We start from the raw sequence: 26,667 nt of genomic DNA on the forward strand, positions 1-26,667 counted from the left end.
TGGGGGCCTACTTCTTAGTTTCTGCCCTGGGCCCCAGCGAGTCTAACGCCAGCCCTGAGTAAGGCTGCAGTTTTCTTCATCAGGCTAACCAATCATGCAATGATGAAAAAAAATGGCCACATAGCTTAATTTAGCAAGTTAAGTCTCTGGCAGCCCAGGATATTCAGCTCTGTCTCCTACCTATGCCAAACAACCTTTACAGAATTCAAAGCTGTTTCTTATACAGGCTATGCTGACAGCCAAAGGACAACTTATGTTCTCTCTTCTGTCTGTGGTGATATTCCTTTTGGATAGGATTTTTTCTTTCTACAACAACATACTATATCCCTATATGAACCCTATTTCATTTTGATGTCACAAAGCGTAACGTTGACACCATATGCTGAAATGTTGGTTCTTTTGGAAATGTCTGTAAACGTGTATTTCTTAATGCACACAGAATAAAACACTATGCTCATCAGCAGAAATGTGTTTTCCTCGAGCTATTCTATACTCTACACAACAAATTGAACTGACAGAGGAGCTTTTAACCTTTTATTCTTGGCAGATTAACATGATTTCAGAGGAGAGGTCAGGACATGGATCATGACAGGCTACGGTGAACTTGGATCTTCCTATGTAGTGTTCTATGGCTTTTTGTTATGTAGTGGAGTTGTAATTGTAAGTTGTCATGCCAGACAAGAGGCAATGTGTGTAGGCCTGAAATTAGACCTACCACCATTCTTCATGTAATATGGGCTCAGCAGTGAAAATTCAGTGCGCGAACATTGAATATTAAAGTTTCAATATCCTGCCAGCTCACAAGAAAAGAGCTAGTATGTACAGAAGAGAAGATTGTGATCCGATATGGAAACTCTTATGTTTTTATATTCTACTTCAGTTGGTACATTACATTTTTAAGTGCTCAAAAATATATATTTTTAATTAACATGCATCAACTCATAACAAATATAACAAAATAAACATGTGACAGAGATAAATCTAACACCTAATGAACTATATTTAATAGAGACAGCCTTACCCTAGGATACCAGCTGCTATTGAAATGTGTTTGTGAATCCACCTTGTTCTTGCTAATTTGAGTCAGAATTTTGGCATAAGGATGTACACTCAGAACGCGTGGTCTAGCTTCATCAGTCCTAGAATGTTCTAATAGAGATGCCTGACAAAATGAAAATACTTAATAAACAGATAATATAACGGTATAAATAACGTACATTTTCCACAGTGTAACATGAATAGGTCTTTATGGCTTACAGTCTCCCAATTATAAGGAGATTATCGTATGTTAGTAGATCTAATATGTCTGTAGAACTAATAGGTCTAGTAGATCTGAAACATGGTAATAGATCTCATCCATTTCTAATGTTTATTATTCTACTAAAAAAATGATCGGGGCAAATCTTGAGGTCCTTACTCTGTTTTTGATCAGTTCTTACCACAGTAAAGTCCAATTCTAGTCATGGGGGATTGCTAGAGAATGGACAGAGTAAAACCTGAATAAAGAATACAATTTGGGCTAAGATATGTAAAGATTAGTGTCAAATAATTTAGCCCTTTTTTTGCTTGCCACTGTCTGGAATACCTTCTCAGGGCTTGCATACTGTGGCGAGTTAGTGTGTAGCAAGCTAGGGTGTGAATCTACAGTGCAACATCTTGCACACACTAATGCTAAGTCGAATTCCAGGACTTTTACCGTGTTGTAGCAGTGTCCACACAGTGAGTTAGTGAGTGGCAAGCTGGTGCACAGTAGATCACACTCGGCTTGCTGCACACTAACTTGCCACGTACACAAGCTCTCAGAAGCCTAGACAGTTTTTCTGCTACTTGATTTATCCTTTTTTTTATTTGGCAAACATATTTAATTTCCCATGTTTTGAATAGAGCTGAAATTAAACAGTCATTTTTAACAACTTTAAAGTGATCTAAAATCGAACATTATGAAATACCCTTCATTGTGAACCAGCATCATTACCAATATCAGCGAAGCTCTGAGTAAGAACAATGTTTGTGAAATAACTGCTGCTTCCCAGCCAGCTGCTCAGAGCACAAAATATGGCATTTTCAGAGGGCAACTAGGTGATTTTAAAAATATGATTAAATACAAATTTTAAAATAGAAGTCAGATTGTATGATTGTGCCTATAACTTCTTGTTTCCAATCTTGCATTTGCTACAAGTTACAGCAAAATGGAATATCCTACCTGAGAAATCTTTGATCCAGCAATAAAACACAAAGCAGCTGCAGCCTCTTCTTCAGTAATCTGGACTCCATCTAAATGAGTAAGAGCCTTTAATCGGCCAATAACACTCAAACGCAATGAGGCTGGCTTGGAGAAAAAAAGTGAAGTGGTGTAATTGAGTTTTTTTAAATTGTCTATACGGTTACATACAAAAAAAGGACATATGATTGCTTTCAATCCAGTCTCCTCTCATGTTATGTATGCTAAGGGCTAGATTGTGGTCCATCCTGTGTGCTCACACAAGAAAGTAAAAAAGGAGATAGAAGATGCACCCCTTGCTCCCATGTCCCAGCTATGCCTACCATTGACAGCAGTGTGCATGAGAAAGCAGCCTCCACAAGGTTGCTATGCTATGTCCTCCCTGCTCATCTGGATTGGGAATGGGTGAAAAGGGGTGGGGAAGGGGCTGAATCTTGCCACACGTGTAGAAAACTATAAGGAATAACATATTTGGGCTAGGTTTGGTTACACTGATCTAATGTGACACTGATGTTGTCATAAATATAAAGGGAAGGGTAAACACCTTTAAAATCCCTCCTGGCCAGAGGAAAAACCCTTTCACCTGTAAAGGGTTAAGAAGCTAGGATAACCTCACTGGCACCTGACCAAAATGACCAATGAGGAGACAAGATACTTTCAAAAGCTGGAAGGAGGGAGAAACAAAGGCTCTCTCGGTCTGTGTGTTGTTTTTGCCAGGAACAGAAAAGGAATGGAGTCTTAGAACTTAGTAAATAATCTAGCTAGATATGCGTTAGATTCTGTTTTGTTTAAATGGCTGAGAAAATAAGCTGTGCTGAATGGAATGGATATTCCTGTTTTTGTGTCTTTTTGTAACTTAAGGTTTTGCCTAGAGGGATTCTCTATGTTTTAAATCTGATTACCCTGTAAGGTATTTACCATCCTGATTTTACAGAGGTGATTCTTTTATTTTTTCTTCAATTAAAATTCTTCTTTTGAGAACCTGATTGCTTTTTCATTGTTCTTGAGATCCAAGGGTTTGGGTCTGTGTTCACCTATGCAAACTGGTGAGGATTTTTATCAAGCCTTCCTCAGGAAAGGGGGTGTAGGGTTTGGGAGGATTCTGGGGGGAAAATACGTTTCCAAACGGGCTCTTTCCCTGTTATATATTTGTTAGACGCTTGGTGGTGGCAGCAATAAAGTCCAAGGGCAAAAGGTAAAATAGTTTGTACCTTGGGGAAGTTTTAACCTAAGCCGGTAAAAATAAGCTTAGGGGGTTTTCATGCAGGTCCCCACATCTGTACCCTAGAGTTCAGAGTGGGGAAACAACCTTGACAGATGTCAATAAATTACTCTGGATTTACATGTGTGTATAAAATAAAAAAACTAGCCCTGAAGGATTGCAGTTATACACAGCTATGTAAGACATTAAGTGCGGTACATAACAAAGTTGTTAGCACCTGCCTTATAAGCCAGAAGTTTGCAAATACTACAGTGTTATTAAATGCAAGGAATTTGATGACCTCAGAGGAGGTGAAAGAGAAGCTCAAGGGGATTTGGACATGTCAACCTAAACTCAAGGTGGAACAACAGCCCTAACTCTTATACAGAAACATTTTAAAATTCCCATTAAATTAAATATAGAGCAAGAAAAACACAGACTGGATAATCATACTTGTAAGGAAAGTGAATAACAACATCCTTATTTCTAGCTGGAAAATATACTTACCGAAACTACCAAAATAATAATGATCAATTTCAACTTTATAAACTAGATGGGACTATGCACCTGTGCATGGGAGAAAGGAGGAGTACGCACACCTCTTAACTAGGATACATAGCTCTCGGATCCAAGTATTCAGGAGAAGAGGACTACAGAGGTACTCAGGGAATGGATGGAGAGGGTGTGAAATGGACTGAGTCTTGGATTGCTCCCCAATGCCACAGCCAGCACAGCTGGGCTGCTGCTCTGGGGGATGTGTGTGTCACCAGGTAGAAGGCTGGCACTGTATATTTCCCTTGAAAGTGAGGGAAACTGTCTCTGCCCTGTCCCCTTGCACTGGCCAGCACAGCTGAGTCAGTGCAGTGGGGGCAAAGGGTGGCTTTTTACGGCTGGCATAGATCATCAGTAAAGTTACCACCTACTCGAAGCAAGGAGGAGACGAATTATGCCTCAGAGTAGCATCACTGAGTCACAATGCTTCTAGGAGTCACTCCTGCAGATTATGCACAACCCCTTGCTCAGGACTGTTTACGAAGTCAAAGGGTCTGACAGTGTAAATCGTCCTTAAAGCGGGCACTAATTACATATACATCCACTTTGAGGCCCCTTACACAGCCAGAGTGGTGTAAAGGGGCCTCAATGTAAATGAAAACCAGGCCCAAAATTTAGCACTATACAGTCTAATTGTTGTTTTGGTTAGAAGGTTTTCTGAGAATTTTAAGCACTGACACATACCTTATGCCATGGGTTATGTCTGATATCAAGACTGAGTACATTTGAAGTGTGTTTATGTAAGACATTTATTTCCTCTCCAGTCTTTTTCAGTTGATTCCAGCTCAAGTCTAAATACTTCAATCTGCTTAAGCCTCTAATACCCTCCAGCGTGATCACATGGTTGTGGCTTGCGTCAAAATACTCCAGATTGGGCTGCAAGACAATACCGATTTGAGAATAATTGCACAGAAAAAAATAAAGCAAGGAAATATTTGGTAATAAACTCAGTTTTAATAGACCGTCTCACAGAAGGCACTGTCATCCAGATTCAATGCCCCAAGTGCCCCTTGCTCAGCAGCAGAAAGTCTGTTTGGAGAGCAGTCTGGTTAAGCAACTGAACCTTGGAATGTATATCTGAATCCAGCCCACCCTCTGATATTTCCTGATCCACCAGTAGAATACAGTAGTTTTAATTTTCTTTTTCAGGGTGGAATTCATCCCTAGTGTGCTCAGCCATGGAAGGCCCTGTGCACTACTTTAGCCAGGGTGAGTGAGACAATCACACCATTTGAGAGTGGCGGGATCTAGAGAGTCCTTGGAAGGTGGGGGAAGGGGTCTATATCTTGTACACCGCATGGAGGGTGACTCCGTACTGGTCCCAAACTATGCAAAAGAGAGGGTTGCAGGCAGGTTGTGATTTTAGTCACATGATCTGAAATCACACAGATCCAGTGGCCCAGAAATCCTGGGAAGGGGATACTTAACAGCTACACTAGAATGGTAGCCCTGGAGGAACAGCACTGTAGGGCCTGGAGATGAAAGTCATCCTTCCTACCCCACAGTCAAAGCCCCACTCCAAGTCTAATCAGTTGGGTGTTATTAATTGTTGTGTTACTTATTATTATTTATTTGTATTAGGATAGTGCATAGAGACTCCAACCAAGATCAGGGCCCATTGTGCTAGGCATTGTAGACACACACAAGAAGGAACGGTCTCCAACCTGAAGCATTTACAATCTAAGTAGACAAGAGAGACAAAGGGTGGGAGACAGGAAGTAGAGAGAGGAGTAACACCACCACCACCATCTACCTCTTACATAACACTTTCCATCTGCAGATCTCAAAGCGCTCTACAAAGGAGGTAGGTATCATTATTCCATCGCATGGATGGAGAACTGAGGCAAGGGAGGTGAAATGACTTGCCTAACACCACTAAGCAGGCCAACTGCAGAGCCAGAAATAGAACCCAGGTCACCCAAGTCCCAATCCAGTGCTCTGCCTGCTAGTCCACACTACCTACTACAAAGCAAAAGTAGGAACAAAGGCTCTGTTTAGAGGCAGTGAACTTCACTCATTAGGAATAAATCAGGCTTGCTGTCATTCAATAGACATTAATATATTTAAGTTGTACACACAAAGGATTTTTTTCAATTAAAATATAGAGCAACATTTCTTACCATGTGGTAAACATCATCTAAACTAGTAAATTCATTGAAGCTGACAATAAGTTTTCGAAGCCCTGTCAGTTTAGAGATGTCCCGCAGTTTGCTCAGGCTGTTCCCATGCAAATTCAGAACCTAGGTAAAACATTAATGAGATTACAACTGTACCATATATATACACAACCAAATTCTGTGCTACTCCATCACCGTTTTTCAACATTACAGAGCTTCAACTGCTAGCGTGTAAGAGTAAATGTAACTCTATTCTCTAGATTATAAAAAGGGCTAAGAAAAGTTACTTGTAAGTGATATGAAGTTTGTGAAGATCAGTTGCAGGGACCCTGGGACAAAGTATTGCTTTTATTTTCTATTTTGAAGGATATTTGTTCTTCACCTCTACCTTCTCCCTGAAGTAACAGAGGATGGGAAGATGGAGATTCAGTTGAGAAATGGTTTTTACTGGTCCACTGAAAGAGGTCATGGTAGGGGCAAGAAGGGAGGACAGTTTCCAATCCTTCCCCACTAGGAGAGATCTTGTTGCTTGGGGAGACTGGTTGGAAGACTGCCAGTTGGGAATTCCTCCATGCCCGGAGTACAGTTTGGGGAGAGTGGCACCCAGAAGAGGGGAGGAACCAGCCACCTGAAGCCAAACTCAGGAAAGGGAGTTATGGGTGAGTGCAAGGGGGAGTGGAGAACTGCTACTGCATCAAAGACACAGACAGGAGAGGAGATCAAAACTATTTAACAATTTGAAAGGTCAAATGTTCAGCAGGCTTCCTGCACCAAGTTTGTACAGACAAAATGAGTAACTGCAAATGCAAAACTGCAGTTAGCTGTGCAATGAAAGGAGTTCTGTATGCAAATAGGTATTTGCATAAAGGGTTTTGTGGGCCCATCAGTTGCAATGATACTGAAAACTGCGTGTAGCTATGTGGCTGTCAAAAGTTCTCCCCTTCACTGGATTTATATTTTTCTGATGCCAAAACTGACAAAATCTTTTCAGGAGTGATCACTATGACGACGCAACCATGCAGCCAAGAAAACTTTAAGACTCGCAGTTAAAGCTGACATTTTAGGCCTTAACCGGGTCTCACAAACACTAGTTCTGCATGTGATTTCAGTGGAGTTATTTATACAATAGTCAGTAAGATCAGAATCCTGCCCAATATTTGTCATTCATATTTTTATGAAAAAAAAAAATGGCATAATTTAGGGACAGAAGACACTGAGATTTCACGCTAGTTTTGGATCTCCAGTTACTCCCAAAGCACTGCACTGTTGTAAAACAAGTGTAACACCAGAATCAAGCCCAAATGCTAGCCTTAATTTGTGACTTCCTACTTTTGACTAGTTTATGAGGCAATCTGAATAATATGACATTGATTATGTAATAAACTTGTCCCGCTGTAAGTTTAACAGACAATACTCACCGTTATTTGACTGTAAATATTGGCCTTAGCAACTGAAAGCACTGTCTTTTCATCCAAGCAAACAATTTTGGGTCTGGCTTTTACTGTAGGCTCCATACTCATAACTTTGTCATCACATTGCAAATCACTAGACAATATAAATCCTTCTGTATTTTTCTTTCTTTCTTCTACAATTACATTGCTGAGCGTAGAAAACAGGGACTGAACTTTGACCTATGCAAAATAACATTTGTCAACATTTGTAAAATTTCTATTTTAAATTAGGTAAATTATTTAAAATTGCATACAAATATGCAGAAAGTAGAGTTATGAAACTATCTTTCGGTAATGCAGCACTTTCAGAAGAGAACAACAATGCTTTTGTTTGCACAAGCATTTACACATTACAGTATGTTATGAACAAAAAGTAATGAAGAGTCTATGGGACATATCCTGTCACATATAGAACGCACACTGAAGACAACAGAAGTCTGCTTCTTCACCCAAACCCCCTAAGTCCAAGCACTGCAATAGCTCACTCTCCTATGAGGGAGAGTTAGATGTAGAACCATCGTAGCTCATCAGTACTGCAATTGTTTTGGCAGTGGACCACTCAAATGTGACAGAAAGGGGGGAAATCTCCCCTACGCTCCCCTCCAGGAGCTGAATATTTTACTTTTGCAGCACACCCTGCTTCTGCCAGGTAGCAGAGCTCAGGACCTGAACTGAGACCCCTGCATGATGAAAGCAAATTACATAGCCACATAACCACAAGGCCAGTCCACCGCTTAGCTTATAAAAAAAATCATAAAAGCTTTTTTATTTAAGAAAAAACCTGTTCAGGATCCCAACCCAGTAGCAGAATATCTGTGCATGCTTCAAAACTACATACATCACACTTTAAACCAAACTACAAACTGATAATGAGTTGCTCTCTCATTCAGGACTCCATGAAGCAAGGTTTTAAACACTGTCAAATCTCATTCATTTTAGTGTCTCACTACCTCGATGGATGGTGCATTTAGTGAGAGAGGAGCTAATTTTCAATTGTGCTTCATTGCACTGCTAAGACTTCATTTAAGTCTCTGTGCCTTCCCATCACATTTGATAATGTTACAAAATAAGAATCTGATGTAACTCTCATTGTAGTGTATGAAGTTTCCCATTGACTTCAATGGGAGTTTTATCAAGCCTTTAAACAGTTAGAGGGAACAGAACCCTGAACTTAGGTCCTTGTCAGGTAATTTGAGTGAAGGAGGAGTAATTTCAACTAGTTGTTTTTCTCTTGATCTTTGAGATCTAAAGCTTACTGTCTAACATCCTACTAGGGAAAACAAAGTTCATACCAGTGTAGTGTACTCAAATTCAACGACGTATTCAGGCAAGACCAGTTCGTGATCAAACACAAACCACTCACACTGTCGATGGCGGCAGTCACAGTTTCTATGTTCCATGGAAGAATATGTTTCTACAGCAAAAGAAAAGGAATAAACACAAGCGGAAGGAATAAATACAAGACTGTTTCATGTTCCCCACAGGATGTAGTGAACAAACACTTCTCTCATTTAAGTTTTGAGTTGAATGCATCCGATGAAGTGAGCTGTAGCTCATGAAAGCTTATGCTCAAATAAATTTGTTAGTCTCTAAGTTGCCACAAGTACTCCTTTTCTTTTTGTGAATACAGACTAACACGGCTGCTACTCTGAAAACTGTCAAGGGAGATTTGTTTTCTTAGGATCTTAATTCTCTTTAGGTGCCCTAAAGCAGCATCTAAAAATCTTATTGCAGAACCGTATCATTTAGCTTTTTATTTTCCTATGGCAACCCTGTTCCTTGCGCTACACATCCTCAGAGGGTAGTAACATGCCCTCTTACTCCTGCACAGCTGGCAGGTTCCAGTATGAGTGGGAGGCAACCTCTCTGGGGCCATTACTCCCTCTCCTGCCGGTTGGAAGGGAGTGGGCAAGCAGGGATAGGGATTGGACAAGAGACTTGGCTCCATTTCCCACCCACCCCCCTCCCAATACCCAATGGGCTAAATGAAATCTCCTGGTACAGATTATTTTCTATCTGGAGTGAGGGGGGAGCCAAGGAGAGAATCACAGCTTTTCTTTCATGGTGGACTATTGGAAAAGGGAACTTTGCTTCGGTCCCCATGGCACAATCTGCTATACTGCACTGTTACCCAAAACTAGTCCATCATTTTATGGTGTAATCACCTAACAGATTGGTTTTCTTGTCTTCCTGCCCATGGAAGGACAGGTACAATCACAGTTCCTGCACTAAGGTAAACAAACGGATTGCTCTCTTCTAGTATTCCAATGACTGCAAATCCCCCCGACTGGACAGGGAAGAGGTGAAGCCATGGCCCTGTTCCCATTCTGCACTGTCCTGCAAAGTTGACTGGCCACATGGAGCAAGCAGGATCGACCACTCAAAGTTTGTTGCATTGTACATAGGTAATACACAGACTTAGTGCGGGTGATCATGACTCCCTCTAGAGACAATAAAGCATGCTTCTCAGCGTTAAAGGAATTCTCCTTCTGCTCAAGCAGAGATGGCTTGGGGGTTTTAATGATGAAGGTGTTTGATCTCCACTGAGGTATGTGTACGTGGCCCCAGTTATTACACATACACACACACACACCCGCCCTGAACAATGCAAAGCTGGGAGAGGGATTGTGTACACCATACTATTTCTAGTATGTGCTCTTCAGCCACTAGTCCAATCTGGTCTTTCGTGCTTTCCTTTAAATTCTGTGTGAATTAAACTACCACAAGTAATCACTAAAACAGTGAGCATCTTTTATTATCCTCTTTAACCTTAGTTCAAAACAACATGCACTTAGGCTGGGTCAAGACCGTATTCCGAGTTCCCACCAGGACCAAAATTCCACAACAGGCTCCTAGATGTGTGAAAGACAGTGTTTAGAATACAACACTGATACAACCTCCACTTTGTGCTAACAGTCTACAGATACATTACCATCATTGGCAGCAGATGTATCACTTAGTAAATGTTTCCGAGGCCTGAACACTGAATTAGCCCCTGGATAGTTGACTTGACTGATGGGATCTTTTTCACAAGCTGGAACACTATGTCCAAGAAAAACTTTTGCAATTATGAGTTTCCCTAGGGATGGAAAGAAAAGAAGATTTAATAATAATGCTACCAAATTTAGTATAAACACAGGGCAATAAAATGTTGGTTGTCAGTTCGATACCATACTACAGGAGACTACATTCTGGCCTGGCAGATTAACGATCTAACAAGTACATTTTGGGAAGAAAGACTTCCGACAATTTTTTCCCAGAACAGTAGGATTTGGCTAAGATTTATAAGCAGTAAACTCAGACGTACAAAAATAAAAGAGGGTGGTGTCAAGGATCTGTCCCCATCAGAACACTTCGTTTGATGTTACTTCACACAAGTCCAGTCCTTCTAGCTGGAAAGGTCAGTGTCAGTTTAGCAGTGGCCAGCTCTCAGCCTTCTGGCCAAGGCCTTCTGGCTATTTCTCCCCTTTTCAGAGTCTCAGGTGAAACAAACAATCCAAAGTCAGCAAACAAAGCTAAACAAAAGGGCAAATTAAAAAAAAACAAACAAACCTAAAGGCAGTTCTAAGCCAGGATATTGGCCTCCCTTTCTTCAGAGGGGCCCTGGATGGGCCACAGTCTATCCTAGAGGCCACTTGGGGTCTCCAGCACAAGTTATGGGACACAGTCACTTCACCCTTTTAGCACAGGGGACCTGTGCTCCCTTTTTTGAGGGACCAGGTTCTGCTAGTTATCAGGCCTCTTCCTGGGAGCTGGGAACCTTAACAGACTGCTCCCTTCCTGAGCTGCCCACTGCTAAGTAGTGATGCCTCCTTTTAAATTTCTCCATTCCTGGCATGACTTGCCAGTGTGGCACAGTGACGCTTTTCTAGCACAAAGAAGCTTCTTAACCCATTCCATGCCGGTGAAGGGTTGATACATCCTGTCACTAGTGATGCCTGTTTCCTCAGAGTGCCCTGTCCTGGCTTCAAGTTAGTACAACCCCCTTGTGTCTCCCCTCACTCCCTAAAACTCACCCTTCTTTCGAACTGTTGAGTCTAGAAAGGTTAAACTACATCTAATTAGCTTCCAGATAGGAGTGCCTCTCTTAGGTGCCTCTGAACCAGTCTAGGAGTTAGCTCCAGGCCATTATATAGCTTGTTGAGGTTTCCTAATAGAAAGGACACTGGGCCAGATTGCAGCAGGTCTTTAGGGTCCCTCCACAAAAAGACCTGTATACTCTGTCACAATCTACTGTAGTTACAAGATTTTCTTGTACTTACAAGACAAAACACTTTGAAGTGATTTATGAAATGAGCCTTACACCTATCAATGATGTTTTAAACCACCTTTCCAAGCTATTACATTACCATGTATGAATGGTTCCTCAAGATCATTGTTATTTTTACGTTCATCCTTCATTTGTTGCTGCAAAAATTCTATTCTGGGACATTCACATATACTTAAACTGTTAGACAGGAGAACAGCTTCTTCTCTTCTTGAAAGCTGCAAAGATTAAAGTAAGGTCTAAGTATGTTTATTTGACCAATGCCCCCTGTAAGAATTTCAAGACATATATCCTAAATCAGCAGCTTTACAATATGCAAATGAATTAAGGAAGAGGTGGAGAGTGGAAGAGGGAGGAGTAAAAAACAAGAAGGGCAGGCTCATTTACTTGTGATATCACAATCTAGTCAGGAGAAAAGAAAGTTAGATCGTAAACTCTTTGGAGCAGAGTATCAGAGGGGTAGCCATGTTAGTCTGTATCCACAAAAACAACAAAGAGTCTGTTGGCACCTTAAAAACTAACCGATTTATTTGGGCATAAGCTTTCGTTGGTAAAAAACCCACTTCAGATGCAAAGCTTATGCCCAAATAAATCGGTTAGTCTTTAAGGTGCCACCGGACTCCTTTTTCTTTGGAGCAGGAATCAGATTTTTCTATATCTTTGAACAGCACCTAGCACAATGGGAGGGGGCAGTCCTAACTGGGGCCTTTGAGCTCTACCACAATATAACAACAACAAAGAAGCAGAGAGAGAAATGGGAGAGACAGGTATTTCTGAAGATACAATCCCATCACTCAACAACAAGCTGTTCACAAAACAGAAAACCAGGGAGAGGTGGGCTATAAGTAGGGAAGACGAAATGAGGATGCTGCAGAAGAAGAAAGAGAGAAGGCTCTCCTATCCCATCTCTCTACATTTTGCTTTTCATGGGTCAGAATGAGACATTTCTTACCTGATAATTCAGTGTTAATAGCTTCTCTCCTCATTCATCACTAATGAGACAATGACCCCTATGTATGGAATTCAACAAGGCAGTCCAATGTTTTTGCTGGAGGCTCCAAGACAAAGCCCCACCTTCAGCTCAGGTTGCCAGAAGAGTTCTTCCACAGCTGTGGGAACACTCCAGCAACTGATTATTAGCATTAAGATAACAACTTGATATAATATGTTTTAAGACAGGTATATGTCTAAGTCTCCCTTTAGAAAAAGAATTCAGTTTGTATTCTGGTCATTTATCAGACTCCCAGGGTGGGCTGAATGAGAAGAGAATCTGCTAACAGAAACAAAATGATCAGGTAAGAATTTTTTTTCTTTCCTTTACACGGGTTCTCTCCTCATTCACCAGCAGTTGGAAGTAGCAGACAGTGATTCACACAAGTTGGAGGTAGGGAGGGGTGAATAAACAGAGTTTTCATTATTCTTCTAGTAGAATAATAGGCAGGAATGTATGTAGGAACCAACCCACCTATAGCACCTTCCTATCAAGGATGACTTTGCAGAGGAATGGAAACTTATTTTGCAAATCTTCCTCACATGAGGCTCATACTCTTTCTTCCCAGTGCCCCTGTGGAATTCTGTGAATAGTTTCCCAGATGCCAAGCATGCCATATGGTGCAGGATTTTAACATCTTGCCTGCAGGAACTTTGAGGCCCTAATGCCTTCATGTTTTGGATAGAATGAAATAAACAGCATACAACTGGCAGGCGTATTCCATATGCCCAAGCTATAACTTTACAGCACTAGGAATGCCCATTTATGCCACAAACTTCCAAAGGACGGTCAAGTGTTCAAACAAAATGATAGAAGAACTACTTCCCCAGAAGAGTCCAATGTGCCTACTTACAGAACACTGCTAGGGCTGGGACTGGGACCCATGATTCTATTGTGCTTGGTTGTAGGACTCCAATAAATCAATCTGGAGAAACTCAAGTGCAGCTGAGATGGCCAGCACCTTGTAATTATTATTATATATTTGTATTACAGTAGCATCTAGAGGTCAGGGACCCAATGCAGTTGGCACGGTACAAAGAAGAAGTCCCTGCCCCAAAAAGCCTTCTGTTTCCTCTTGCACATGAAACAAATTTGACCAGATCAATGAGTGAAACTTCCTGGTTGAGTTTTATCTGGATAGCCTAAACTATATCAGAGACCAATGGAGAATCCATGCTGAACTACACTTTTCTTAGGATGCCTAGGCTGGTAACTGTAGGTGTTTCTGGTCTGAATGAAAGGGGTCCCTGCTTCAAGAGGTCTGGTCTTTTCTGAAGATGCAATGTGGGTTGCTTAGCTATCTAGCAAGTGCAAAATGCCTTCTGGGTCAGTGGAGGATTAGAAGAAGGACTTCAACTCCCTTTTCCTCTTTTCTATATTCTTTATGCAAACTATCTTGAAAGATAGCAGATTCTTCTCTTCCCACAACATTACTTCTATTTGACCTCGTTACTCCCTGATTTTAGAAGGGACAAACACTCATGCCTCAATCATAAACCAACCTCTAACAGGGAAGACTTCCTCCATGAGACACAAAATTGCCTGCAATGTGGTTTCTTGCACCGTCTTCTGAAGTAGATGGTACTGACCACTGTCATACTGGATTTGATGGACCATTGATCTGATCCCACGTGGCCATGTTTGTGGGTTTTGGGTAAGGAGGTTGTTCAGACACACTACTGACAGAGCTGTCATGGTGAACTAAAAGGATGGGTGCGCTGAGATTTTGGAAATTTGTCTTCCAAGTATGCTCCTCAACCTGAATGGCTTACTTCTTTAGTGAGTATGCAAGGGTCTAGAGTGCAAATTGGGTTGGCTTTCAGCATGTTGTTTGTACTGACCTGCCCACAAGGGGATATTTGGATGTGATCAGAGAAGGACACCTAATTTTGCATTGTAGCAGGTGTGTGGTTCCACATCCCCAGAATGAATTTCTTCAGGTGCATATTGAGAAACAACTTAGGGAATGAAGCCAATGCATGCCACCAGCAATCCTGTTCATTGCAGAAAATTGCTACGGTTAACCTCTATCAGGAAATGACTAGTGCAATGAAGTTTTGGGTCTTTGGAAATCTTTTCCATGAGGGTAAAAGTGTGGCCAGAGCCAGGCTCTTTTTTTTTTTTTTTTTAAAACCACAAGTGAGCAATTTTCTGCATTGGATTCAAAAGCTCTTCCTGGCTATGAAGAACAGCTCCTCACCTGTAAGTTCGGATGCACAAGATCTGTTTAGAAAGACTGATGGCTATTCGTGAGTGTAACATCCTTGTAGCCATCAAGTTAGAAGCCACTGCTCGTCACAAATCACATCAAGGGTTAGACTAGGATACAATGTGAAACATCTCACTCCAAGCAAGAATTATACCCAGAGATGATGACTTTTTACCACCAAGCAGGCTTTTCTTACTAAGTATGTGAAACACCTTTGGTCTGAATAGCTATAGCTGAGGCTTTGAAGTCTCCATGCTACCAAATACCTAATCTGGGGGGGAGGGGGGAGGAGGAAGATAGATAAGTCGCTGCTACACAAAAACAAATAAAAATTAAATTATAAAACAATCTGGTTTGGAGAAACTAAACTAACTTGTTACACTACTGGAGGCAGAAAATTTGGGAGCCTGAGCTGAAGGGCGAGACTTAGTCCTGAAGCTTCCACCAACAATGCTGGACTGCCTCCCAACTGAGTATTCGTGATGAACGAGGACAGAAGCTGTGCAATCGAAAAGGAGGGAGAGAAGAAGAAACAGGGAAGGCATGAAACGGGAGTTAAAAAGAAGTAGCAAAGCACCGATCATTCCTGTGCCAGGAAGGGAAAAAGCAAAGAAGAAAGTGGAGACAACAAGGAGGAAGGACAAGAATAAACACAGAAAACGAGGGGAAAGATGAGTGGGACAAAGGGCTAAGAAGAGACGAAAGAAGAGAGAAAGGTACAGCAGCAACAATTAGGCCTTTCTGAGCTGGGCTACCAACTACTAAGGGTAAGTCTTCACGACCCACCGAATTGGCAGGCAGCAATCAATCCAGTGGGGATCCATTTATTGCGTCTAGTCTAGATGCAACAAATCGACCCCTGAGCACTCTCTGGTCGACTCCTGTACTCCAGCGCCATGAGAGGCGCAAGCAGAGTCTATGGGGGAGCGGCAGCAGTTGATTCACTGCGGTGGAGACACCACTATAAATCAATCTCAGTACGTCAACTTCAGCTGTGTTATTCACGTAGCTGAAGCTGCATAACTTAGATTGATTCCCCGCCCCCACACACACAATGTAGACCAGGGCTAAGTAATAAACATTCTTCTATGCAGATTTTATCTCACCTTGTGCTCTTCTATTGCCTGGAACCCATCCTCAAGCACTTGTAACAGTTGCTTTTTCTTAACTGGCAAGTCTGGGTCAAATACATAAAAGAGACATTCCAGCATCTTCCTGTAGTTTCTTAACAAAAATAAGAAACAGGAAAATATTTCAGTGCTTCTGTTGCAAAAATAATATGCAGCCTAAGTGGAGCATGTTCATTTTACAATGTTCACTAAGAATTAGCTGGATTGCAATTAAGGTGACTTCCACTTATTTTAAGAACTACAAATAACATTGATATTCAGTGTGCAATATCTGGTGAACATTAAAGATAAAATGCATGATAAAACAAGTGTTTTCGTCCTTTAACGCATAAGGGTGGTCTCCATTTCCGGTGCCCCCTCAAAAAAAATTTTTTTTTTTTTTGCATTTCAAAATGTCAAGTTCTTACTTCCTTCTCTTTGCTGGAGGTCCTTGGCAAGATTACTGTAAGTAGCTGGGAAGGAGAGTGGATAATGGAATCCATGTGAACAAAACATCTCAAAAAACCACCGTGTCCATAAGAGAAATAACCGTTCTTTCCTCTTTGAGTGATAGTCCACGTGGACTCCACTTCTGGTGACTGGCAATCAGTGACCTCACAATCAGGATCATGACTGTAGTACAGCTTTGCCAGAATGGGCATCCTGAGGCCTCAATTAAGGAATAGTGGTGGGTGAAATCAAGGACTGATCCCTAGATAGCTGCCCTGCAAATTTCTGAAACTGATATGCTTTTCATACCATAAATATAAAAGTGCCTGAGTCCTGGTGGAGTGGGCTCTAACCTGCCTGGGTGGATCTAATCTAGCTAACTCATAACATGATCTAATACAATTAGACATCCATGTAGACAGTCTCTGGGTATGCATTGCCTGACCTTTTACCCTATCAGCAACTGCTACAAAGATTCTTGGGGAACTCCTGAAGGGTTTTGTTGTGTCAAGGCAATATGAAAGAGCATTAACCACATCAGGGGCATGCAACGTTGCTTCCCTTCGTTGGGGTGAGGCTTGGGAAAGAAAACTGGTTGGTGATTCATGTGATTCAGATGACCATCTGAAATAATCTTCAGTAAAAACTGTGGGTGAGACCTAAGGATCACTGTGTCTTTATGTAACAGCGTGTAAGATGTACCAGCTATGAGGGCCTGAATCTCTCTTAACCATCACACTGATGTCATAGCAACTAAAAAAAAACACATTTTAAAAGATGGATGATATAGAGAGAAAGATTTTAGGGGCTGAAAAGGAGGTCCCATTAACCCCGCTAAGACTATATAAAGGTCACAGGAAAGAGGGAGCACTCAAACTGGAGGAAGCACATGAATAAAGGGCATGAGGAACTTATCAACTGCAGGGTGGGAAAATATGGTGCGACTCTGGACAGGAAGATGGTGACCTGATATAGATACTAAATGTATTCTTATGAAGCTGATGTATGGTTCTGAATGCTTAGGGACAGCAGATAGTCCAGAACAGCAGGAATTGAGTCTTCTAAAGGAGACAGGTGGCAATCTCCCATTTTCCTACATAAGTCAGTCTAGAGGAATCCTTTCTGCTGTGCACCAGTGTATTCTGGACGTCAGCTGTTCAGCTCCTGTTGATGGTAGTTAACCAGCCAGCTTCCATGCTGTTAGAAGCAACAATGCTGGGTCCAGGGTAGGATCTGACCTTCATTCTGAGAGATCACATTGGGTAAGTCAGGTAATACCGTTGGGGGCTGAGCCGACAAGAGTCTGAGGAGATCTATGCCTCCTTTTTCTAAGTCCCAGGAGGGTGAGCTACACTGGTACTCAATCTGGGAACCATGTTCCTTCCTATCCCTTTCAGATGACTGGATGGAGGAGGACTTAGAGACTCTACCAGTCTCAGCAAACAGAAGTTTCTCTGAAGAGGGAGCCCGGGAACTTGGAGCTGAGCCACAGCTCATAAGCACACTGATGGGGAAAGCCTGCTGAGGCCCAGTAGGCCCTTTTTCTCCGACTCTGAGGATCCTGTTGAGCACTCCAGGAGAAAAATTTAAGATGGACCTCTCTCAGTTTCAGAATTCTCTTGGCGAAGGAGCCACAGAATGAGCATCTATCAGGCATATTCTCCTCTCCAAAACAAAAAAGGCACTTAAAACACCCATCATTAAGTGGAATAGTCATATCACAGGAGGCAAGTTTTGAACTCCATGAACTTCATTTCAGTCCCAATGGCTAAACCTCGATACCAGGAAGCTCCCTAACACTAATAAAAGGTTTTTGCTCTTTCATATATATATATATAGTCAGACATAAAAAAAGACAAAAACACATTATACAAGGTCACTATCTAACTCATTTACACACACACACAAAACATCAGTAAAGTCATACACTGTACAGAGAAGAGGGCACTGCAGGAGTTCCATCTTCCAGCCATGGGTTGCAAGAACAAACTGAAGTATGGGTGGGCACAAAGTCATCCAGGCTGCAGGCACTGCCCCAATGGATACTTGTTGGCTAAAATAATCCTAACTTGCATGCATGTGCGCCAGAAGTAGAATGCATATGGACAATCACTAGAGGAAGAATCACTGTTAAATTTTTAAAGCTTCAGCATCTGATCCTGCTATCACACCACACACAGAACCCGCAGTGAACTCATTTGTCAGTTATATTATCCACCCTGCAGGGAACTTCCATATAAACCAATCTTTAGTTTCTATAATAGCCAAACCTTTCTAAAGTAAAGGCTGAAATCCACATATAAGAAATTTGGACACACCAGCACTGGAGAATACAAATCAACTGGGTGAATATGCAACCAGGTATCTGCATGTACACTACTGAGATGTGTGTTCAATACAGAGGCATACATGCATGTATTTTTTTCCTCTTTTTGCACTATATCTCTGCCTTTCCTTTTAAAAAAAAAATCTGGCCATTCACATCTATATTTAAACTGAATTCACAGCCTTATGCTGGTTTATGTGTTGCTTTGTAAAATATATCACTTAAAATCACTAAGTTCATATTGCTTCACATATAACTGCTTCACTAAATTGTCCTTAAAAATAATCTACTCACTCTGTTTCACTTAAAACTTCTTTATCCAAAAACATTTGAAACTTCTCTTCAAATATCATCCTCAGGATACGGTTGTGCACTCGAATGATACGATTTATTTTCAGTCCTGTGATACTATATGCTTTGAAGTCCCAGGCACAAAATCGTGACAGAATTAAATCATAGCAGGAATTAAACCTGTGTCCAGGAATGAACCATGGAGAGCAATGAATTAATAACGTTTTCTTCATTTTTTTAAACTTTTTTTTTTTTTTTTCCAACCAGAACCTGGTTTTTCTTCAGTTTTCAAATGAAGAGGGAAAGAAAAATAAATGATATTTTGGGGTAGTTTCTTTTTTTTAATACTTTTAGAAAATCTCTCTTTTCAACTAGAGATGGATGACCTTGTGTTACCTCATTTTGAACATTACAGATTACATTTGGCAGCAAATACTAATGTTAATGAGTTTGTGATCCACCACGTTTCTCTCCTGCCTCTAGGATTCCACATTGCATCGCAGATTCCATAAAGTCCTCCACACATGCTTATGGCCACAGCTTTAGGCTTCTTGTCTGGAACACTGCCACATCCTGTTTGCCTCATGCAAGTGAGTAATTCTACTGGAGTCAATGGGATTACTTGCATAAAGTGAGCACGGTGAACATGGACCTATATTACTACACCGAAACATTAAAAGAGGAACAACGATCCAGCAGTAAGGGCACTACCCTAGGACCCAGGAGATCTGGGATCACTTCCCTACTCTCCTACAGCCTTCCAAGGCAATCACTGAGGCTCAGTTCTCCACCAACAAAATGGAATAATTGCACTTCCATGCCTCATTGGGGCGTTGTGAAGATAAATACATTAAAGACTGTGAAGTGCTCAGATACTACAGTAATGGGGCCATATCAACAGCTTCGACAGACAGCTAAAATACAGTTCTTAAAATAAGTCTATTATGGAAATGTAGCGGTTTCCCAAAAGCTGAGAAAACCAAACTGAAAACCAAATACTCTTTTCAATAATCAGAGGACAATTTTCTAGAAAAAGATAAACAACAAATGCAGATCGACTTGCAATGAATAAAAACACTGCTCTTTCTCTAAAGGACAGCTCACCTTAAGTGATCACTCTGGTTACAGTATGTATGGTAACACCCATCGTTTCATGTTCTCTATGTATATAAATCTCCCCACTGTGTTTTCCACTGAATGCATCTGATGAAGTGAGCTGTAGCTCACAAAAGCTTATGCTCAAATAAATTTGTTAGTCTCTAAGGTGCCACAAGTACTCCTTTTCTTTTTGTGAATACAGACTAACACGGCTGCTACTCTGAAACCTGTGCTAAGACCCTGATTCAAACATTGGATTCATTTAGCATTTCTCCTTGTCAATATTAAAAATCCTTGGCTTGAAAAAGCAGCTTTAAAATAAAATTAATTAAATAAAATGACAATACTAACAAAGAACGCTGTTTATAAAGGAAAGTACAGAGAGAACCTCTGAGCACATCGCACCTGGCAGCACTTTAGCAGACATGTCTGAACATAAGAGAAAGGCACAGCTGAGGTGGACAAGCTTGGAATACTCAAGCAGAAAACTGTCCTTGAAATAATGCCAACCTAAATTTGAGTCTCCCCTCAACAAAGTGTCAAGGTTATTTATACTGAGATCATGTAAACAACCTTTAATGCTTCTTTACAACAAGTAGTAAAGCTATCCAGGAGCTCGCTGTCACTGCTGCCACAGTAGTTAAAATAGCTATTAGTCATTTCAGATTTCCATATTCCTCTTTTATCTACCATCTTATTTTATAAAGAATTTCCTGGATGTGAAAAAATATAAAAAAAGATAGCAAATAATTAGTCTACAGAGGAATCAAAGTCTTGATAATATATACTATACAAATAATGGAATATTTATCTTCTACTGTGCCTAAGTATTACTATGGACCCAACACAGCTCCCATTGAAATGAATGGCAAAACTTCAATTGACTTCAATGAGGCCCCAAACCTCTGGTGTTGCATTTGGTCCAAAGAACTTACCTAAAAGTTAATGGAATCCTTAGACATTTTATGCCTTTACATCAGGCAACAATGGAGTGAATGTTAATTAAATAACTATTGAACAAATTACAAAAACAGTCACATTTCAGTTTTAGATATACTAAGAAGACCCCAACCCCCACAATAAAAGATCTATTTTTTTCCAAAATACGTGTGTACTTTTTGATAGTCATGATTATAGCTACTGGAACATTTTATTAAATAAAGGACTAATTTATTTTTTTTTAAATTACTGAATTTCTTTTGAAGAATGTTTTATAGAACAAACGTCTTCTTTCATTTTGAGCACTCTCTGCATTTTAAAGAAAAACACTGGTACCAGAGCGAGAGAGTATTTTTGTATTTTTATGAGAGGGTGGCGTGGCCCAGTGGACAGAACAGTATGGGGTCTATTCCCAGCTTTGCCACTGGTCTGCTGGATGACCTTGAACAATCACTGCCTCTCTCTGTGGCTTGGTTTCCCCATCGGTAAAATGGTGAATAATTATATTTACCTCCTTTGTAAAGTGCTTTGAGCTCTACTGATGGTTTATTATAGCTTATATACCACAATAAATAGATGATAAAATTGTATACTTCAGGACATAAGGCAATAAATAACTTGAGGGTTAGGAAGTAAATTCTTCCACAAGCCTGTTATTCTATAAGTCTATATTAGAGTTTCTTGCACCTTTCCCTAAAGGTGAGCAGGGTGACTATGCATTCCCTGCATGCAGCACTGATGGGCTCTGTGTTAGTTTCATATAGGGCAGGGTAGAGAGATATGGAAATGGGCAGATCCAAAGGTCACAAACTTCTATACGAGTCCAGATAGTTCACTGCTCTTGCTCAATCCGTGAATAGCATTTATAGAAGGGCTGTGTGCCCACTCCCCGCTCTGCCCATGGGTTAGATACTGATTCCATTTCTCTCTAAGCTCCTATGTAGTTCTCCCATACAAAGCCGGGGTCATGAATTTAACCACCAGGACTAAGTTTATCCATATCATAAGCACGTAGTACTCCCAGCGAATGTCAATGAGAGTCATGCCTACTTAGGCCAAGGTCAGATTTAGCCCTACACATGTTTCTGAAGAAAACAGTTCCTTCAGAGAATTTCAGGTCACAATGTATTAACTGGTGTTTTGGTTTTTTTTTTGGGGGGGGGGGGCAGGGGAGGTTTGTTAAAATTCACTAACTCTGAATGGTAAGAACAGAAAATTTATCAATTTCCCTTCTGCTAGCAGAATCTCCCACATCCTTGACGTCTCAGCTACTCTCCTCTCTCTGCAGCTCAAACTTTAGAAGCCATGTGAACTGGCCAGGCCCCTCAGCTCCTGCTTGCTTCCAGAGGAGTTATTCCCAAGATGTTAAAAATGCGTAACTTCAGCACATAGTACTGGGGTTCTTATTCCCTCTCGGTTGTTCACATATGTGACTGTGGTTGTGTTGTCTGACTAAATCAGCAAGCGGTTCCTCTCTAGGCTGGACAGAAACCTTCATAGCACCAGCTTGACTGCTCTTAGTTCTAGGAGGTTTATGCTATGGGTCTCTCCTCCAAGTTCCAGAAGCCTTGAGCTGTTTGGGACCCTAGATATGTTTCCCATCTCTTTAGATTGAAGTCAGTTATGGGGATCAGGGGATCTGGAAGGCATAAGGAATGCCCTGAGCTGGTCACCACTTTAAGCAGTTGATCACCTGTGCCAGGATCCTCATTTGATCTTTCATGTACTCAGGGGTGTGGTCCCATACCATTAAGATGAAGCCCTTGAAGGCGCATGATGAGTGACCGTGTCCATGGGGCGATCCGTATGCACAATACTAGGAGGCCTAGCAGTTGAAGGCTCACTGCGATCGTGGGCCTCTTGCAGTTCCAAAACAATGCAAGGAGGTCTTGAACCTTCTGGAACCTCTCGAGAGATGGATATATCCTTGCTATCAAGGTGTCTATGTCTGCTCCTAAGTAAGTTATTTGGGTGGATGGAATCAAGGTGTTTTTCTGGATGTTAATAATAAAACCATGCATCTGCAGGAGAGTCAAAGTCAGAAACATAGTTGTTTGTGCCATTACAGGGGATGGAGCTCTGATAAAAATGTCTTCCAGGAAGGGATATAGATAGCTCTCCCATGTTCTGAGTCTGGCTATGATTATCACCAAATCTTTGTAAAGACCTGGGGATTGAGGATAAGCATAGTAGGAGTGCCTGATATTGATAATGCTTTCTGCTGTAGGCAATTAGGAACCTGCAATGGCATGTTCTGATCAGGATATGTAGGTATGCATCTGTGAGATCCACAGAAGACAGAAAATCCCTCTGGGACAGGGATGACACTATAGAAGTCAGGGTCTTCAGCCAGAACTTCATTTTCTTCATCCATTTGTTGAGCCTTCTGAGATCTAGAATGGCTCGGATTCCCCCTGCATGCTCCTAAAGCAGGGGTTCTCAAACTTCATTGCACCTTGACCCTCTTCTGACAATAAAAATTACTATATGACCCCAGTTGGGTGGACCAAAGACAAAGCCCAAGGTCTTCTCCCCCAGGCAGGGGGGCCTGTAACCTGATCCCCACCACTCAGGGCTGAAGCCCTTAGGCTTCGGCTTCAGCCCTGGGTGGTGGGGCTCAGGCTTCCGCTTCATCCCCAGCAAGTCTAATGCCAGTTCTGGCAACCCCATTAAAACAGGATCCCGACTCACAGTTTGAGAACCGCTGTTCTAAATGATAGAGAAGATGGAGCAGAACCCTGAGAATCTTTCTTGTGAGGGAATGCTCTATATCACTCCCATACCCAGGAGGTGAGAAATCTTGTTCTAGCTTAGACTGTGATTTACGGGGTCATTTGAAATGGGGGACTGGATGAAAAACGGATCGGGTGGAGCCCGTAACTCAAGGGAATATCCCTCACTCACTAGTCCATGAGCTAAGCAACACATTCCTCCAGGAACTGGGAAATCCTGCCCCCAAGCTTCCATTCTGGGGGGAAGACCTAGGTGGTCTTTGTCATAGAGAGGCTTTGGGAGCAGCAGGATTCTCCTGGGGCTTTCTTTCCAAGCCATGGTTCCACAGCTTTCATCTGGGGAGCCTGCTGTCTCTTTGCTGGTATTTCTGTAAGGATGAGGTCCGAAAGGAATGCCTTTGTGCGAAGGCCAGTCTGTACTCTTTCTCAAAGGCATGGTGCGGCATCAGAAGGGACTGTTAGATTTTGAAGCATTGTCTACTAGCTTGTTCAGATGTGAAGGAGGGAGCTATGAAAGCTGCCGCCTTCCACAGGCAGCCACAGAGGCAGAGAAACTGGAAGCAAGCAGGAGCACAGTGGGTATAGCCAAACCATGTCATTTCAAAACTCTGATCTGCCTCTATGAGCTGCAGAGAGAAGAGATCAGCCCAATTATCAAGAATTGTGGGTGGCATTGGGCCGCAGAAACAGGGTTTAAAATGTAATGTCTAAAATAACTTTACCAAGAATCACTTGGTGAACCTTCTTCAAAGCGAGTGTTGCCCACTGTTTCCAATTCAGTCACCAAGAACTGCACTACTAAGCTATTGCTTTTCTTCTTTTTTTTAACTTCCATCTGGTAAATTTTCTCAATTCTGCAACAGAAACAACATGGTAAATTTTGGTGGGAATATAATAAATACTAAGGACAGACACAAAATTCATCTTGCTTTTTTGATAGCAAATTCAGAAAAAAATAGGGATTGAGATTTTTGTTCAATCCTTGTCCTATCTTTGAGACTGCTAATAATTTTTTTAAATAAGGACACCTGTCTACTAGGAAGTAGATTGAATCCAGCAACTCTCAGTTCACATATGGTAGTTAATAAAAGTCATTAAAATGGCTGTTATTTACTTTATTTCTATTAGATGTTCTTGGGACTTGTGGCACATGAGGCAATGTGTCCAGTGACACATTTCTTGCTCCATTGTAGTCTGTTTCCATGACAGCGGCATCTCTCTCAATGGTTTTTTTATGTCACCTGTTGTCATCCTCTTTTTCATCTTCTGCCAAGTAGTGTCCAGTCAAGGGTTGGTCTAGAAACACCCTTTTTTGACATCCGTATATGTCCAAACCACTTCAGCCTTCTTTCTTGAATCACAGTCTCTGCAGTCTGTTGGTCAGTTCTTTGTATATCAGCAGCATTGGTTACTTTATCGCACAAGTGAACACCAAGTATTTTCAGCAAGCCAAGAAGGCTGAATGCATTAAATTTCCTGCTGTGGGCTTCTAGCATTTGCCAAAATTCAGTATCACATGTAAAGTCAAGAGCTTGAATTTTTCTTTTACTCCACTTAAGTCCTGTATCTTCCTATGATGTTGCTTTGTGCATCACCTAATCCATCACAACGCCGAAAAGATGATGAAACTCTGCTGCACGCCAGTAATATCAACCTAATCAGTCTCTCCATTTTCTGTCCTTATGCAGTAGTTTGAACTTTCACATGGCATCTCGACCAGTGACATTACCTTTCTAGGAAGCCCATATCGTTGCAAGATCTTCAATAGTGACTCCATGAATGCAGGTGAAAGTTTTGGTGAAATCTATGAAGTTCAAGACTAATTGTCTGTAGGCAAGCCCTTTCTCAATCAATCATCTCAGGATAAAGATGTGATCTACACTTTTTTTTTTTTAATCTAAAGCCTGCTTGCTTATTATTTCAGTACTTCATCTATGCCCAGGTTAATTCTGTTCAACTTTTCTGTGTTCTAAAGTAGTTTTTTCCTCGCCAGTTATCACACACCCTTAAGTTGCCTTTCTTTGATATTTTATAAAATACATCTTTCTTCTAGTCCTCTGAACAGAACTCTTTCTCCCAAACTATATTAACACTATTCCAAAAGTCATTAATTTTATCAGTTTGGACCTCAGCTGAAATAAATGTAATACAGGCTACAAATCCTATTATCAGTCCCTTCAATTACCAAGCCCCATTACAATGAATTGGAATGTATACATATTTCACATTGCAGCTTTTATACAATTCACTAAACATACTCATCTAGTTTTCTGTTCCAGAATGTTATCCTTTCCCTCAGTGCATCTAATTTCAGAAGGAACTTCCTCTCAAGACTTGACTCCTCACTGGCTTCATCCGTGTTCTCACCATCGTCAATTGATTTTTCAATTTCCAGCCTTTTACTCTTAATAGATTTGTTATTCTGTATTTTGCCTGATGTCTGCAGCTCTGTCAGTTCATGTTCCAGCTGTTAAAAAGAATGCATCAGGATTCAAAGGCAATAGGTGAAGTTTTGGTAGAAAATTACAGTATTTCTTTTTCCACAGAAGATAAGTCTTCTAACTATACACTATAAAGTGATCATGAAAATATTTACCAGAAAACTAATTTAATAAAACAATAATTTTCTTGATTTTTTCCTGACAATAGAATCTTCTTGTTTATTTAGTTAAATAATTCTGCAATTTGTAACAAGTTACTTAAAAACATGTAC

The 26,667-nt window shown here is 41.1% G+C and overlaps 1 protein-coding gene across 1 annotated transcript in view; it reads right to left on the reverse strand.

The window, feature by feature from the left end:
* Window positions 1-26,667, reverse strand: part of LRRC9 (leucine rich repeat containing 9) — a 78,579-nt gene that overhangs the window by 37,968 nt on the left and 13,944 nt on the right. Inside the window, exons 8-19 of the mRNA XM_073349952.2 lie at window positions 26,213-26,421; window positions 24,677-24,808; window positions 19,189-19,365; window positions 16,116-16,233; window positions 11,892-12,027; window positions 10,475-10,621; window positions 8,835-8,956; window positions 7,510-7,722; window positions 6,095-6,214; window positions 4,659-4,850; window positions 2,204-2,329; window positions 1,022-1,162 (exon numbers count right to left, since the gene is read on the reverse strand). Of these exons, the coding sequence (XP_073206053.2) occupies window positions 1,022-1,162; window positions 2,204-2,329; window positions 4,659-4,850; window positions 6,095-6,214; window positions 7,510-7,722; window positions 8,835-8,956; window positions 10,475-10,621; window positions 11,892-12,027; window positions 16,116-16,233; window positions 19,189-19,365; window positions 24,677-24,808; window positions 26,213-26,421 (1,833 nt within the window). The remainder of the gene's footprint in view (window positions 1-1,021; window positions 1,163-2,203; window positions 2,330-4,658; window positions 4,851-6,094; window positions 6,215-7,509; window positions 7,723-8,834; window positions 8,957-10,474; window positions 10,622-11,891; window positions 12,028-16,115; window positions 16,234-19,188; window positions 19,366-24,676; window positions 24,809-26,212; window positions 26,422-26,667) is intronic.

The sequence above is a fragment of the Lepidochelys kempii genome, chromosome 6 (genome assembly GCF_965140285.1).
Source record: "Lepidochelys kempii isolate rLepKem1 chromosome 6, rLepKem1.hap1, whole genome shotgun sequence".
NCBI classification, from domain to species: Eukaryota; Metazoa; Chordata; order Testudines; family Cheloniidae; genus Lepidochelys; species Lepidochelys kempii.